The 15,716-nt window shown below is 42.7% G+C and overlaps 1 protein-coding gene across 1 annotated transcript in view; it reads right to left on the bottom strand.

Moving 5' to 3' along the window:
• CSMD1 (CUB and Sushi multiple domains 1) overlaps positions 1 to 15,716 on the bottom strand; it is a 2,005,298-nt gene that overhangs the window by 352,502 nt on the left and 1,637,080 nt on the right. The window contains exons 19-21 of the mRNA XM_043454305.1: positions 12,612 to 12,728; positions 10,251 to 10,466; positions 5,547 to 5,735 (exon numbers count right to left, since the gene is read on the bottom strand). Coding sequence (XP_043310240.1) covers positions 5,547 to 5,735; positions 10,251 to 10,466; positions 12,612 to 12,728 — 522 coding nt within the window. The remainder of the gene's footprint in view (positions 1 to 5,546; positions 5,736 to 10,250; positions 10,467 to 12,611; positions 12,729 to 15,716) is intronic.

Consider the following 15,716-nt stretch of genomic DNA (forward strand, 5'->3'; position numbering starts at 1 on the left):
AGCCCACAGTGCCTCCTAATCTCACAGAGACAGAGACACTTCTTCAAAAAAGGGATGCAGATCAGGGCAGTTCTCAGCCCCGTGTCCACTCAAAGTTCTGTTTATAACCAGGCGTTTATTAGGGAAAGGTGAAGCAGCATGCTCATAACTCACTTGGCCTTCCTCCAGGGTGTGATCTTCAGAATGGATCTGCAGCTCTGGTCTAGGGATAGGCTATTCTTATTTCTATGATTTTGAAGGAAGAAAGATAGACACAGAGTGCCAATGAATCAAACTGTGAGATCAAGATAGGCACCTCTGAAAGAAATCACGATTGCTTGACAAACATTTACTGAGTAAGGCCCAGAGCTGAATCTGGGCTAAGGCAACCCCCACTGTAAAGAAAAGGTCGGGCTAGTGGGGGAGACAGAGATAAGAAGACAGGTTTACTGGCTCAGATGGTGATCCTGCAGGGTCCCTCTCCGGCCGGGGAGTAAGCAGGGTGGAGAGAGCCGCATGGAGGGGGTTCAAAATGAGGAGGGGCAGTCTAGAAAAGGGGGTGCATGCTGTGAGTAAGGAGCAGTGAAGAGAGAGGCCTGCAGGTAAGAGAACCAGGCAAGTCCGCTTCTTGCGCAGTGTGCCCGGGACTGTAGGTGTGTGCCCAAGCTCAAGTACACGAGTGAGCTGGGTGGCAAGTCCCAGGGTCTGCCAGTGAATAACACTGACCCTTCCGCAGGCTGCCTCAAGTTCTGTTAAGGGACAGATGGGGGAGGCTCTGAATTCAGACAGATCACTCCGGGGCTGCCGCCGCCCGGGCGACAGTCCTGGAGGTAGGGGCGTCGTCAGGAGGTGAAGGTGAAGGCTTCTCTAGGCCAGGCAGAGAGGAGCTCTGGGGGAAGCAGACTCTTCAGAACTACCACTATTTGGATGTGGAGAAAGAGGGGAAGGGAGGGAGGAGAAATCCCAGGTGCCACGTGGGTCATCTGCTGGGTTTTAATGCCCTCGGAAATATGGTTAGTCAGATTGAGTCTATTCTTTGCAGCCAAAGATGGAGAAGTTCTATACAGTCAGCAAAACCAAGACCTGGAAATGACTGTGGCTCAGATCATGAACTTCTTATTGCTTAAAATTCAGGCTTAAACTGAAGAAAGTAGGGGAAACATAGTCCATTCAGGTATGACCTAAATAAAATTCCTTATGATTATAAAGTGGAGGTGACAAATAGATTCAAGGGATTAGATATGGTGGACAGAAGTGCCTGAAGAACTATGGAAGGACGTCCATAACGTTATACAGGAGGCAGTGAGCAAAACCATCCCAAAGTAAAAGAAATGTAAGAAGGCAAAATGGTTGTCTGAGGAGACCTTACAAATAGCTGAGAAAAGAGAAGCAAAAGGTGAAAGAGAAAGAGAAAGATATGCCCAACTGAATGCAGAGTTTCAGAGAATAGCAAGGAGATATAAGTAAGACTTTTTAAGTGAACAACACAAAGAAGTAGAGGAAAGCAACAGAATGGGAAAGACTAGACATCTGTGCAAGAAAATTGTAGATATCAAGGCAACATTTCATGCGAAGAAGGGCACAGTACAGGACAGAAATGGTATGGACCTAACAGAAGCAGAAGATACTAAGAAGAGGTGGCGATGAAACACAGAACTATACAAAAAAGGTCTTAATAAACTGGAAAACCAAGACGGTGTGGTCACTCACCTAAAATCAGACATTCTGGAATGTGAAGACAATTGAGACTTAGTATGCATTACTACAAACAAAGTTAGTGGAGGTGATGGAATTCCAGCTGAGTTATTTCAAGTCCTGAAAGATGATGCTGTTAAAGTGCTGCACTCAGTATGTGAGCAAATTTGAAAAACTTAGCAGTGGCTGTGGACTGGAAAACATCAGTTTTCACTCCAATCCCAAAGAAAGGCAGTGCCAGGTAATGTTCAAACCGCTATACAATTGCACTCATTTCATACGCTAGCAAGGTAATGTTCAAAATCCTTTAAGATAGGCTTCAGCAGCACATGACTTTAGAACTTCCAGATGTACAAACTGGGTTTAGAAAAGGCAGACAAACCAGAGATCGAATTGCCAACATTTGCTGGATCATAGAAAAAGCAAGGGGATTAAAAAAAATAATCTGCTTCATTGACTATGCTAACGCCTTTGTGTGGATCACAACAAACTGTGGAAAATTCATAAAGTGATGGGAATACCAGACCACCTTATCTGCCTCCTGAGAAACCTGTATTCAGGCAGGATAAGAAGCAATAGTTAGAACCAAAGATGGAACAACAGACTGGTTCAACATTGGTAAAGGATTACAACAAGGCTGCGTGTCGTCACCCTGCTTATTTAACTCATATGCAGAGTATATCAAGTGAAATGCTGGGCTAGATGAAACACAAGCTGGAATCAAGATAGCCAGGAAAAATAACAACAACCTCATATATGCAGATAATACCACTCTAAAGGCAAAATGTGAAGAGGAACTAAAAAGTCTCTTGATGAAGGTGAAAGCGGAGAGCGAAAAAGCTGGCTTAAAACTCAACATTAAAAAAACTAAGATCATGGCATCTGCTCCCATCACTTCATGGCAAATAGATGGGGAAAAGGTAGAAATAGTGACAGACTTTATTTTCTTGGGCTCCAATATCACTGTAAATGATAACTGAAGCCATGAAACTAAAAGATGCTTACTTCTTGGAAGAAAAGCTGTGCCAAAACTAGACAGCTTATTAAAAACCAGAGACATCACTTTGCTGACAGAAGTTTGCATAGTCCAAGCTATGGTTTTTCCAGTAATCATGTATGGTTGTGAGAATTGGACCATAAAAAAGGGTAAGTGCCAAAGAACTGATGCTTTCAAACTGTGGTGTTGGAGAAGATTCTTGAGAGTCCCTTTGGACAGCAAGATCAGACCAGTCAATCTTAAAGGAAATCAGTCCTGAAGATTCATTGGAAGGACTGATGTTGAAGCTGAAACTCCAATACTTTGACCACCTGATGCGAAGAACTGACTCATTAGAGAAGACCCTGATGCTGGAAAAGATTGGGGGCAGGAGGAGAAGGGGATGACAGAGGAGGAGATGTTTGGATGGCATCACTGACTCAATGGGCATGAGTTTGAGTAAACTCTGGGAGTTGGTGATGGACAGGGAGGCCTGGCGTGCTATAATCCATGGGGTCGCAAAGAGTTGGATACAACTGAGTGACTGAACTGAACTGAACTGAACTGATGCTGAAGCTAAAGCTCCAAAACTTTGCTGACCTGATGCAAAGAGCCGGATCATTGAAAAAGACCCTGATGCTGGGAAAGATTGAGGGCAGGAGAAGAAGGGGGTGACAGAGGATGAGATGGTTGGGTGGCATCATTGACTCAATGAATGAGATTTTGAGCAAACTCCAGGAGATAGTGAAGGGCAGGGAAGCCTGGCAAGCTGTAGTGTTTAATTCACAAGAGTTGGACATGACTTATCGACTGAACAACAACATGATTATTCAAAGGTCTCTTGTGGCCAGATGAGCTGGAAGGAAATTTTGGGAGTAGCTGGTAAAGCACAAGAGGAGAAATATAGAACAGCCTCAGCCCAAGCCACTGTGCTGTCTCAGTGCTGGGGTGAAAGGCCTAGGGTTGGAATCTTGCTGACTGTGCTGGTGGGCAAAGGTCTTAGGTTCTTAGTGTTCACATCTGTAGAATGGATTTGACACATGCAAAAAGTTCAGAGCTGTGCTGGTCTAGAAATATTAACTATTATTTCAACCCTAGTTGCTCCTCATTTTACATTTAAGGCAACAATGCAAAAACCCAGATAATAAGAATGGATCTAGATAAAATAGAATAAATGCAAATAGAATATTATAATTGATAGACAATGTTACATATGGGGAATAAATCTTCAGCTTCATTGGGTTGGGAGTTTTTCCTCCAGATTTTAATTATCTTGTTCAGTAATTTCTAATTTGAGGTAAATGGATTCTAGGCAACTCTGGGAACATCTAGGATCATCTAGAAAATTATTTTCTTAGAAAGTATTCATTTTTTCTTTAGGCCATGTTCAAAATTGGCATCCAATTCTCAAATAAAATCCATAACTTAAAAAAAAGTGAGAACTACTGTTTTAGGAGATCATAGAAAGGTCAGATATGCACCCCAGCAAGAAGCAGAGAGATACACTTCATGTTCATTTGTCCATATTAAAGTCCTCACTACCCTACGTCTATGCCACATTGAAACACAAAAAGACAGCATTGACTTTTGAATCATATAATATTTCTAAATAATTAAAGAGATTCTGTGCTTTGGGAAAAGTATGGTCTACTAAGTTAACAATTCAGCATTTTTACGGGTTATGAAATTTCAGTTTCACAACTTGCCCACCAGGCTCTAGTGTATCAGTTGGTAAGAGGGTACCAGGGGCTGCGGAAGAACTCAGAAGGCTCACAGTTAAGGGGTCCGAGGGTCCTCACTAGGCAGATGCCATAATGCTGTGACATTAGCCATGCTTGGTAGCTCTAAAGGACAGGCTGCAAGCTCTTCTCATGCTTAGCAGCACTGCAGAAGGCAGGCGCCAGACACAGCCCTGGAGCTAATGACTAGACTGGCCAGACCTTCAGCCCAAGCTTCCGTGTTTAAACTCTGAGCCACCAGATCGATTTTCTGCTGAACTCCTCACAGCGGCACAGGCTCAGGTTAACAACAAACACACCCCACAGAATGGGCATCCTGATTCCACAGTCTCAGCACAATGCCTCGTTCCAAATACCTAAATAAAGATTCATACAGCTCTACAGAATGACTGCTTGAATTCCTCGAGAACACAGGGAGAAAGCTAATCCAGCATTACAATTGCTGGCACGCCCACTTTGCAGGAGTATGCACAATCTTCTCATAAAAGTGTAAAGAAACAAGACAAACAGATCACCAGCCCAGGTTGGACGCATGAGACAAGTGCTCGGGGCTGGTGCACTGGGAAGACCCAGAGGGAATGGGTTGAGAGGGAGGTGGGAGGGGGGATCGGGATGGGGAATACATGTAAATCCATGGCTGATTCATGTCAATGTATGACAAAAACCCCTACAATATTGTAAAGTAATTAGCCTCCAACTAATAAAAATAAATGGAAAAAAAAAAAAAGAAACAAGAAAACCAGTACTTTAAATTGTCACCAGGAGAGGCTCACTGCTTCTAACCAACAGAATTGTCAAAGGTTGTGGTAATACAGCCTGGCTTCTAGCTTTTGCTCTTTCTTTTGTCCCAGGTACACAGTATATATGTTTATATATATATATATATATATATATATATATATATATTCTTCCTCCTTACTACACTTGACACAGGCTTTAGCTTCCCCCCGATTCAGTCATGAAGTTTTAGAGCTGAAAGGGGCTGGCTTTATCAATGAGGCAACCACAGCCCAGAGGGGTTCCCGTCCCCCTGCCCTGGGAAGTGGAGTGGCCTCTGTCCGGCCCAGCGGCGCCCCCCTGGCCCCGGGGGCCCTGCTCGCTGACTGCACCACGCCCTGCCCCCTGGATGAATGAAATGAAAGCGTGTGACCACCTACCCACACACCTTGGCAGAGGTGCGCTCCATACACGACGACCCCCACCCAGGCACGTGAGCTGGGTAGCACCTTCTAAGCGGTAACCCGGGAAGCAGGAGAAGGTCAGTGCATCCCCGACTCCGAAGTGAAAGCCAATTCTTCTGCTGAAGGCAGGGACGCCAGGGTCATCACACGGCTCGAGGTCATACTCTGAGACAGGAAGGGATAGAGCACATGTTGGAATCTGTGTAAACACTCAAACATCACTTAGCAAGAATCAAAAGCGGCTATTATTTTTTAAAAAGTAAACCACCAGACATATATTGTTTTCCCCAGACTCTGCTGTGACTGTCACATGGATTGCTGTTCTTTGCACTATGGGTTTTCACATGACAAATGGAATAACTTACAGTATTTAAAAATGTAGATGTAGGGATGCCCCTGGTGGTCCAGTAGCTGAGATCTGTGCTCCCAAAGCAGGGTGCCCAGGCTTAATCCCTGGCCAGGAAATTAGATCTCACATGCTGCAACTAAGAGTTTGCATGCTGCAACTAAGACCCAGTGCAGGCAAATAAGTAAATATTAAAAAAAAAAAAATAGATGTATAACATTATAATAACCTGATCCGTTTAGAACTGTCACTTTAACAGTATGGACTTGTCTAGTGACACATCTAATTGTGGAAGTCAGTTACTGTCCTCTTCTTAAAGGTGATTTGGATAAACAAGACCCAGCGGAGCAGAAACTAAAAGCAACGTCACAGGGTTTCGCTGGTGGAAAATTTATCATAACCAATTCCAACCCTAAAATACACCTCAGTATGGAACAGCAAAACTGTAACCTGCCTATGTTTAAATTTTAAGCCATGTTTTATTGAAATGCAGTAGAAAATGTTCTGGAAACTGCTGGAAATTTCTGCAATAGGAAGAAGGTGCTAATTTAGTAATCAAGAAAAAAAAAAGATTAATGTCTGGTGTTTTGCTGCATTGGGGGATTAAATGTACAAAATACCAGTGCTAATAACACTTTCTATTTGTCTCATTCTATGGTGTTGATTCTTTCAAGCCTCAATTATAACAGTACAGTTGCATCCGCAGTGTCATTGGTCTCAAGATCCATCCTTCAGACCATTTTTCTCCTTCTTGTCTTTTTCTTCAGTGTCTAATGCCCAGGGCTTAGTCAGATAGGAGCAAATGGTGACCACCATCAGGGATTTGAATGACAGAAAGAGTTTCAAAGAAGTTAATGTGACAGTTAAAGAATGAGCATTATCGCAATGAAGGGGAGACAAAAGACAGGTTTTCCTAAGATGGTGGGGAAAGTGTGCTGGTTCTTCTGAAAACAAATTGCCTCCCCTTCCTGATTTCCAGCTCTCTTAACTGTGGATTCTTTATTCTCAATAAACATAATAAATTCAACTATCATTCCCCCAGTATTTCTCAATTTTAATCCATGTTTTCTACTCCCATCACCCACAAGCTTTACCACTGGTGTCCTGACCTCATAAGAAGAAATCTCTTTCCCCATTTTCCCTTGTCTTACCCAACTTACTGGTCAACACGTGAGTGCCATGCTGGCCACACTGTCTTTGTCCTATTTTTCATTTACGTACAAACTATGTTCTGGATCTCTAACATATTCAAACTACTCTGGTCACTCTGGAAATAGGATCAATAATTTGACTTATTTTTAATATGACCCAGCAAGGGGAAAAGTAATATCATTTAATTCAACCCAGTAAATATTTATTTGTCATACCAAAACATAACGGTAGACTTCCTAGGAAGAAGAACAGATAGTACTGGACCTCTGGAGGGAGGAATTTGCCCGGTGAGGGATGAAGAAAGGCTTTGAATGAAGAGGAAATCACATCTGTAAAGGCACTGAGCTGCCCATATTCTCATCTTTGGAAGAGAATGACCAGGAAATTATGTGAACTCACAGAAAGTTGGCATTCAGAAGGCAGAATCATAGGAGACCTCATTAAGGGATGTTGGGAGTAAGTGGACACAGAGAACGGTCAGAAATGGACGTTCAAGGTAGAGCAGATGGATCCGGGAAGGTAGACAGCCTGACCTAAACATTCTGGACTACCTGAGTTCTTCTCTCCCAATATCCCTTCATTATCTGCAGAGACAGATAATGTGTGACACGGTATAGACAAACTGCATGTGTGATACAGTATAGACAAACATGACTTCTTGTCTGAGTTCTTCTCTCCCAATATCCCTTCATTATCTGCAGGGACTGGGAGACAAAATTGTCAAAAGATCCTTTAATGTCTGTGCGTGCATGTGCGCTCAGGCGTGTTCTGCTCTTTGTGACCCCATGGACAGTAGCCCACCAGGCTCTCCTGTCCATGGGACTCTTCAAGCAAGAATGCTGGAGCGGGAAGACATTCCCTTCTCCTGGGGATGTTTACAACTCAGGGATCAAACTCAGGTCTCTTGTGTCTCCTGCATTAGCAGACAGATTTTTACCCACTGAGCCTTCTAAGAAGTCACTTCAATAAACTTTCTAAAAAAGACAGAAACAAACCAGATTAACAAGGAATAAAAAATCCAGATATAAGAGCATACCGATTTGGTACAAATATTTGAAAAATCCTCAGACGAGCAAATGTTTCATTTGCACAATAAAGTTGTTACTTCTTTGGGCAGAAAAAATAAATTCCATTGTGCTAGTGTAACTGGCAATCATTCACAGCCCAGTTTCAGCGTATTTTGTTCTCAGCCTGACTGTCTGAGTGCGCATGTGTGATAGAGTATAGACAAACATGACTCCTTGTGCAAGTCTTATAAACTGCGTTCTATGGGTTGTGTGCAAATGAATTGTTACACATGCTCAAAAAGTGTTGCCACTTTGGTCTTAAAATTTAAAAATACTTTAAAACTGCCCCAAAGAGCTACAAAGACACAGGAAAGTGTGTGTTGTTCTTGTTCCCTTGCTTTGTTGCTGAGGGAGTTTATGGAAGGAGACCTCCAACTTTACACCTGCCCTCTGACTCCTGGAGTCAAAAGCCTCCTTGTAGCTGCGTCACTTGTGGCTGTGTGTGGGGAGTGATGGAACTAAGAAAGAGATGGTGCAGAATGGATAGAGGTTGCACAGACTCCTGAGAAACATCTACGGCACAGATCCACAGACTGGCACCACTGCCAACTTCTGTCTTTGGAGTATTCTGCTTAAATTCATTTTGGATCACGATGAAAGGAGGAAGAGAGTAGAGTGATAGTCTCACGGCGATTCTAATTGAGATCTACCCCGGAGAACACACAGAGAGACGGATTTAGGTATTAGCATTAGGAAGATTTAAGTCTTTGATATAGAAAGTGGCCAATTCCATGATTACCATTGATTGCAGCAAATTTCAAAGATACCAAGTAGTCTGAGCCTGTCTGGAAAGCTCTATTAATGCAGTGAAATAACAGGAAAAATCAACAAAGTCAGATTAAGATAAATGGCAACTGGTCGTAATTACAGGGAGTAGAAAATCATTCAAAGCATCTTAAAATCCCTAAGAAGTCTTTAAAAAAAAATATTTCAACTTGAAAATCATACTTCAATAAAGCTAAAAAAGCTTTTATATATTTCATTTTATATATTTTAATGATCATGCGATATTTAGTAAGTGTTTATTGACAACAACTAATTCCTACTATGTGTAAGATATTGGACTGGAATTGTCTTGATGTGAAAGAGAGGAACAAGGAAATACTTCTACAAAGAGTTTTAGCCTCAGAAAAGGAGATAACATAAATATTCAGATATTTTAGCAAAGAATCTGATGAGTGGCATCAAAAATTATTAGGGAATTAACTGGAACAATAAAAACAGAAGAAACTATTTGTAATTTTAGGACTCAGAGACCACCTTATGAAAACTACTTTAGTTCTGGGCAGTGAAACATGATATGGGAAAACACTTTCTTTGCCAAAGCATCAGATACACAAATGGAAATTAATACAATTGTTTACACCAGTCAGTCATCTCAGAGCTGTGACTGCCTCTGTCATCTGGGGTGTGTCTGAGACCCGGCAGGACATCTGACCCTGATGCTTGTGGAACACTGTTTAAGTGATTAAAATTATCCCCTACATGTTTGACCACTTAACTGTCTGTACTGGTTTTTCTCACCTATAAAAATATATTAATACCATTCTTAGTAATTTAACACATAGAGGCAATGGCTGAAACTACATAAACCTCTCACAAGTATTATCTACATTTTATAATAAAGGTGAAAATGTTTCCTAATTTTGGAGTATGGTTTTGTTGCTTTAATGATGGCATTAAGGTCAATAAGAAGTTCATCCTCGATTGCACATGGTCACATTTTTTTTCATCCTAAAGGTGGCTCTCATCACAAGTACTGGGTCTCCTGGAAGGTAGGACCCAAAACAACAAGACCACAGTGAATTCTGAGCACATTCCCCCGTAAGGACAGTGTCCTCAGAGGTTCTGGTAGCACTGATGACAAGAGACTGAGAGGGCAGTGATATTAGCAAATTTGCGGGGATGAGAATTTACAGTTGATGTGTGGCAAACAATGTCTTGGGGCTGCGAGGCAGCTGCCCCTGGGTCTCACCTCCTCCTCCACACCAACTAGACCTTCCCACTGGTCAGCCGTTTACCTGTAAACACAGACACACAGACACACACACACACGTGTGCACTTCTTCACACAATGGTACTATTACTGCCAGAGAAGATAAGACCCCAAAGTACCTGAAAACGTGATGTTGAAGCCCTCATAGGAAATGGAAAAGTCTGATATAAACCGAAGCTGGGCTGTGAAGTTTCCAAACAAACCCGCCTTGATGGTGTGAGGCAGCACCGAGCCCGTGAGCCTGGCCACTGGTTCCGAGAAGCTCCCGTCCTCAGTGATCAGCAGGTAGTCGTGGGAACTCTCCAAGTGAAAGGTGTGGAAGATCATCTGGACTCCTGAGAGACAGAGATGGAGTCGGTGAGGGGGAGACACAGAGAGAGAGAGATGGAGTCAGTGAGGGGGAAACCAAGAGAGAGAGAGAGAGAGAGACAGACAGACAGAGAGAGATAGTGAGAGGGAGACAGAGAGAGATAGAGTCAGTGAGAGGGAGACAGAGAGAGACAGAGATGGAGTCAGTGAGGGGGAGACAGAGAGAGAGATGGAGTCAGTGAGGGGGAGACAGAGAGAGAGATGGAGTCAGTGAGGGGGAGACAGAGAGAGAGATGGAGTCAGTGAGAGGAAGACAGAGACAGACAGAGAGAGATAGTGAGAGGAGAGACAGAGAGAGATAGAGTCAGTGAGAGGGAGACAGAGAGAGACAGAGATGGAGTCAGTGAGGGGGAGACAGAGAGAGAGATGGAGTCAGTGAGGGGGAGACAGAGAGAGAGAGATGGAGTCAGTGAGCGGGAGACAGAGAGAGACAGAGATGGAGTCAGTGAGAGGGAGACAGAGAGAGACAGAGATGGAGTCAGTGAGAGAGACAGAGAGAGAGATGGAGTCAGTGAGGGGGAGACAGAGAGAGACAGAGATGGAGTCAGTGAGAGAGACAGAGAGAGAGATGGAGTCAGTGAGGGGGAGACAGAGAGAGAGATGGAGTCAGTGAGAGGAAGACAGAGAGAGACAGAGATGGAGTCAGTGAGAGGGAGACAGAGAGAGACAGAGATGGAGTCAGTGAGAGGGAGACAGAGAGAGAGATGGAGTCAGTGAGAGGGAGACAGAGAGAGAGATGGAGTCAGTGAGAGGAAGACAGAGAGAGACAGAGATGGAGTCAGTGAGAGGAAGACAGAGAGAGACAGAGATGGAGTCAGTGAGGGGGAGACAGAGAGAGACAGAGATGGAGTCAGTGAGAGGGAGACAGAGAGAGAGAGATGGAGTCAGTGAGAGGAAGACAGAGAGACAGAGAGAGAGACAGAGACACAGATGGTGAGTGGGAGAGAGAGATGAAGAAAGAGAAAGACAGAGAGAGAAAGAGCAGAGAAGGGAGTAAAGGGGGTATTGATAGAATCAATAATTGGGGAAAAAATTCCGTCTAGGCATCAAAGTCTTGAATCAAAATCAATCTTAAAATGCAATCTGAATGATGAAGTTTGAAAGAAAAGTACAGAGAATGGGTAATCTGTGTCTGTATCTATACCTATATACGCCGAAACATTTGGTTTTGCTGTTTATTCCTTCTTCTCTCTTTTAGGCGTATATAGGTATAGATACAGACACAGATTAGACACATGGATATACAGAGAGCTACGGATGCAGGTTCGACATAAATACATGACTAAACTCGGCAGGAGGGTTCAATGAAATGTGCAGAGCCCCTCAGGACAAGCATTTGTGACTGAGGAGACAAGGACCAGACCACTTTCCCATTGATAGTAAACATGTCCTTTAGAAACACCAGGCTTGGAGCTTTAATATAGAAACTTACACAAGTGAGGGAAAAGAGTTGTGAAATCCTAGTTTCATGTGGGTCTTTGGGCACATGATCCCCTAGTAGCTATACCCACAAAGTATTATTTCTGAATTCCTATACATAGTGAATATAATTAACCATGAACAGATCTTTTTAATAAAAATATTTATTTTTACGATTACAAAACCCTGGTCACTCATAACTTGCTTATTCTTTTTTTTTTCTTTTTCAATTTCCTTCAAAGCCAAGTTCTCTGTAGCATACAATTACTCATTATGTGTAATAATACTCATCAGAGTTAGAACACATGGCAAGTACAAGAATGGGGCTTAGATTTATCATGGAAATGAGAAGCTAGATAATTATTTATCTCCTTTTATTTAAGTGTTATTCACATTTTGTATAATGCATGCCTCTTTTCTTTAGCATTGCACCAGATTTTCAAGCTTATGTTTACAGGCATAAATTCAAGTTATCTGATCAATAGAGAATAAAGTAAGGAATCAACTTTTGCTTGAATGTACCAATAATTTAAAGATTATTTTTATTCTAGAATCTTATTAAAAATCAGTTAGTAATCAAAACATATATGAGGAAATTAGTTATCTTACTTACTTACATATCAATATTTTTTTGTTCCCATGTTTGCATCTAGTTAATTACTTTATATTTTTGAAATCTGTAATATTCTTACCCTTTCCATGAGACACCTCAATGGTCCATGTACAGTTTAGAGAGTTTGGGTAAAAATCTGGAAACCCAGGAGAAAGAACTGTTCCACTCTTTCCATGGATGTATCCTCCACAGAGGGCTTAAATAATAAGAGAGATCATTTTAGTATTAAAGTTTCACAATGATTGCTCCAATAAAATACTTTTAAAGTGGCATTTAATTTGCACAAGGACTAAAAGAATATTTAAGGTCACCTCCATGAAAAATAAAACAAAGCAAAAACTTCATTCTGCCCGCAATGTGTCAGTTCATATACAAAGACCTAAGTAGTACAAAACCTGGAGAGACACCCCAGAGTAGGCTATACCAGCTGAAGCGGAACCCTCCTGTGATGGTGAGGTCTATGCGTCTGCGTGACTGCATCATAGGATACACAGACTTGGACCTGAGTTCATTCCGAGTGCGTCTGTGAGGATGCTCCTGGCTGAGGTGACACTGGAACAGGCGGACCAAGGAGAGCAGGTGACCCTCCCTGGAGGGGGTGGGCCTCTTCCAACAGGTTAGAGGCCCGAGGAGGTCGAAAAGGCTGAGCGTCTTATAAGCAAGACAGAACACATCTTGCCTGGCGGCTTTCACAGGCCACTGGCCTCCAGACTGGAATTCACACCCTTGGGGCCCCTGAGTCCCCAGCTGGCTGACCACAGATCTGATGGCTTCACAGCCTCTGTAATTATGTGAGTCAACTTATAATAAATTTCTCCATCTCTACCGACATCTCTGTATCTTAATGATTCCAGTCCTCTAGAGCTGCCAGCATTCTTGGAAGCACTTCATTGAATTTAAATCCTTTACAATAACATATGCCCTGTTTAATATGTCTTGGTCTCATTTTTGAAAGAAGAAAAAGAAAGTTGTATATAATCACTTGAGGGAGGAAGTCGAGATGTTTAGGAGTCAGTGTCCTGTGGAGGTTTCAGTGCTCAGACCTTGATGCCAGAAAGCGATGAGTTCAGAGGCCGACCTGTCTCTGACTCTCTGGTCTTTGACAAGTAGCTCGTCCTCCTTCCTGCACATCTGTCTTATCTTAAAACTGAACATAGTGATAAAAGCCATCTCTTAGGGTACCTGTTTGTAACAACTGGCTTCATAGAACACAATTCACAGGGTCCCCTATGTATTAAATACCCAAGACATTAGCTGTTGATACTATGAATGGATGTTCATAGCATCACTATGTACAATGCACAGATGTCCAACAACAGATGATTGGATAAAGAAGATGCAGGACGTATGTACAACTTGGTCATAAAGTCTGAGTCAGCTCTGGGGAGGTGGATGGATCTACAGGGTGGAGTAAGGCCAAAAGAGAAAAACAAGTACAGTATGTTAATGTATATATGTATGGAATCCAGAAAAATGCTATTGATGAACCTATTTGCAGGGAAGGAATGGAGACGGAGATGTAGAGAATGGACTTGTGGGCACAGTGGAGAGGGAGAGAGAGGGATGGCTGGAGAATGTAGCGTCAGCATATATACACTTTCAGGCATAAGATACCCATCTTACACTGGGTGAGAAGTTGCTGTGTTGCACAGGGGGCCCCGTCTGACACTCTGTGATAACCTGGAGGGATGGGGTGGGGGAGGGGAGGCTAGGGAGGAACAGGACGTGTGTATAATTGTGGCTGATTTATGTTGCTGTGTGGCAGGACCCAACACAACATTTTAACATTAAAAATTTTAAATTTTAATTTTTTTAAATTTTATAATTAGTTATAAAAATTTAAAAAATAAAAAGAGCAAGATATCGATGATTTAAAATTTGAATAAACTTTATATAACTTAATTTTGCAAACAATTGAAAAGTGGATGTTTTTCTTTTCTTTTCTATCTTAAGTCTTACCAGCGTTTCCTGAGAATGCAAGAGCCGAACCAACAAGGAATCAAAGCAGATCAAACTGGCACAGGGGAGCTGGCGGGGAGGGCACGGGACCAGGTTCAGCCCTGAGTCAGTCTCCAGGTCCTCTGGACCCTTGACCCCCGTGCCGTTCAAGGGTCCACTGTCACATGAAGTCCTGAATCATGTGTCAGAAAAGCTATTCCATAAGTAGCACTCAGAAAAGAATGAGCTCATTTGTAGAAAAAGTGATATTTCTCACCATGCTCACTCAGCATGTTATTTTAAGAAAACAGATAATTTCTTTGAATATGCAAACTGAGAACTAGGTAAAAGCCAGCAAAATAGAAAGTTTTGAAAAGAGTTCTAGAATATTTTAAGAGGCTAAAGTTTTCACATCTTAAACTTACATTGACACATTTTATTATGAAAAACGTAACATTAACATAGCATTTTACATTAATTTATTCAAAAAATAGTTACCAAGCACCTGCTATTTATGAGCAAAATAGACAAAAATCTCTGCTCCAGCAGAGTGCACGTTCCAGCTGAAGAAGAGAGAATACAATATGAGTGACTGATTATATACAGTGTTGGAAGATGACACACGCCAGGGAAGAAAACGCAGAAAGAAAGAATAGGCATGCAGCAGAATAAACGGGGTCGGGGGGGCAGCCTGACTGAGGAGGTGGCCTCTGAAGAAAGACTTGAGACAGAAGAAGGAAGCACTTGGCAATGTGGGGAAGAAGTTGCAGGAAGACAAAATCACCAGGATTAAGGCCAGAGCGTGAGTGGGCTGCTGGTTGCTGTTCAGTCGCTCAGTCCTGCCCGACTCCTTGTGACCCCATGGACTGCAGCACGCCAGGATTCCCTGTCCTCCTTCCCTGTCCACCATCTCCTGCAGTTTGCTCACACGCATGTCCACTGAGTCGACGGTGCCATCCAGCCATCTCATCCTCTGTCATCCCCTTCTCCTCCTGACCTCAATCTTTCCCAGCATCAGGGTCTTTTCCAATGAGTCAGCTCTTCACATCAGGTGGCCAAAGGATTGGCACTTCAGCTTTAGCATGAGTCCTTCCACTGAATCTTCAGGGTTGATCTCCTTTAGGGTTGACTGGTTTGATCTCCTTGCTGTCCAAAGGGACTCTCAAGAGTCTTCTCTGGCATCCCGGTTTGAAAGCATCAATTCTTTGACGCTCAGCCTTCTTTTGGGTCCAACTCTCACATCCAT

Source organism: Cervus canadensis, chromosome 31 (genome assembly GCF_019320065.1).
Source record: "Cervus canadensis isolate Bull #8, Minnesota chromosome 31, ASM1932006v1, whole genome shotgun sequence".
Lineage (NCBI taxonomy): Eukaryota > Metazoa > Chordata > Mammalia > Artiodactyla > Cervidae > Cervus > Cervus canadensis.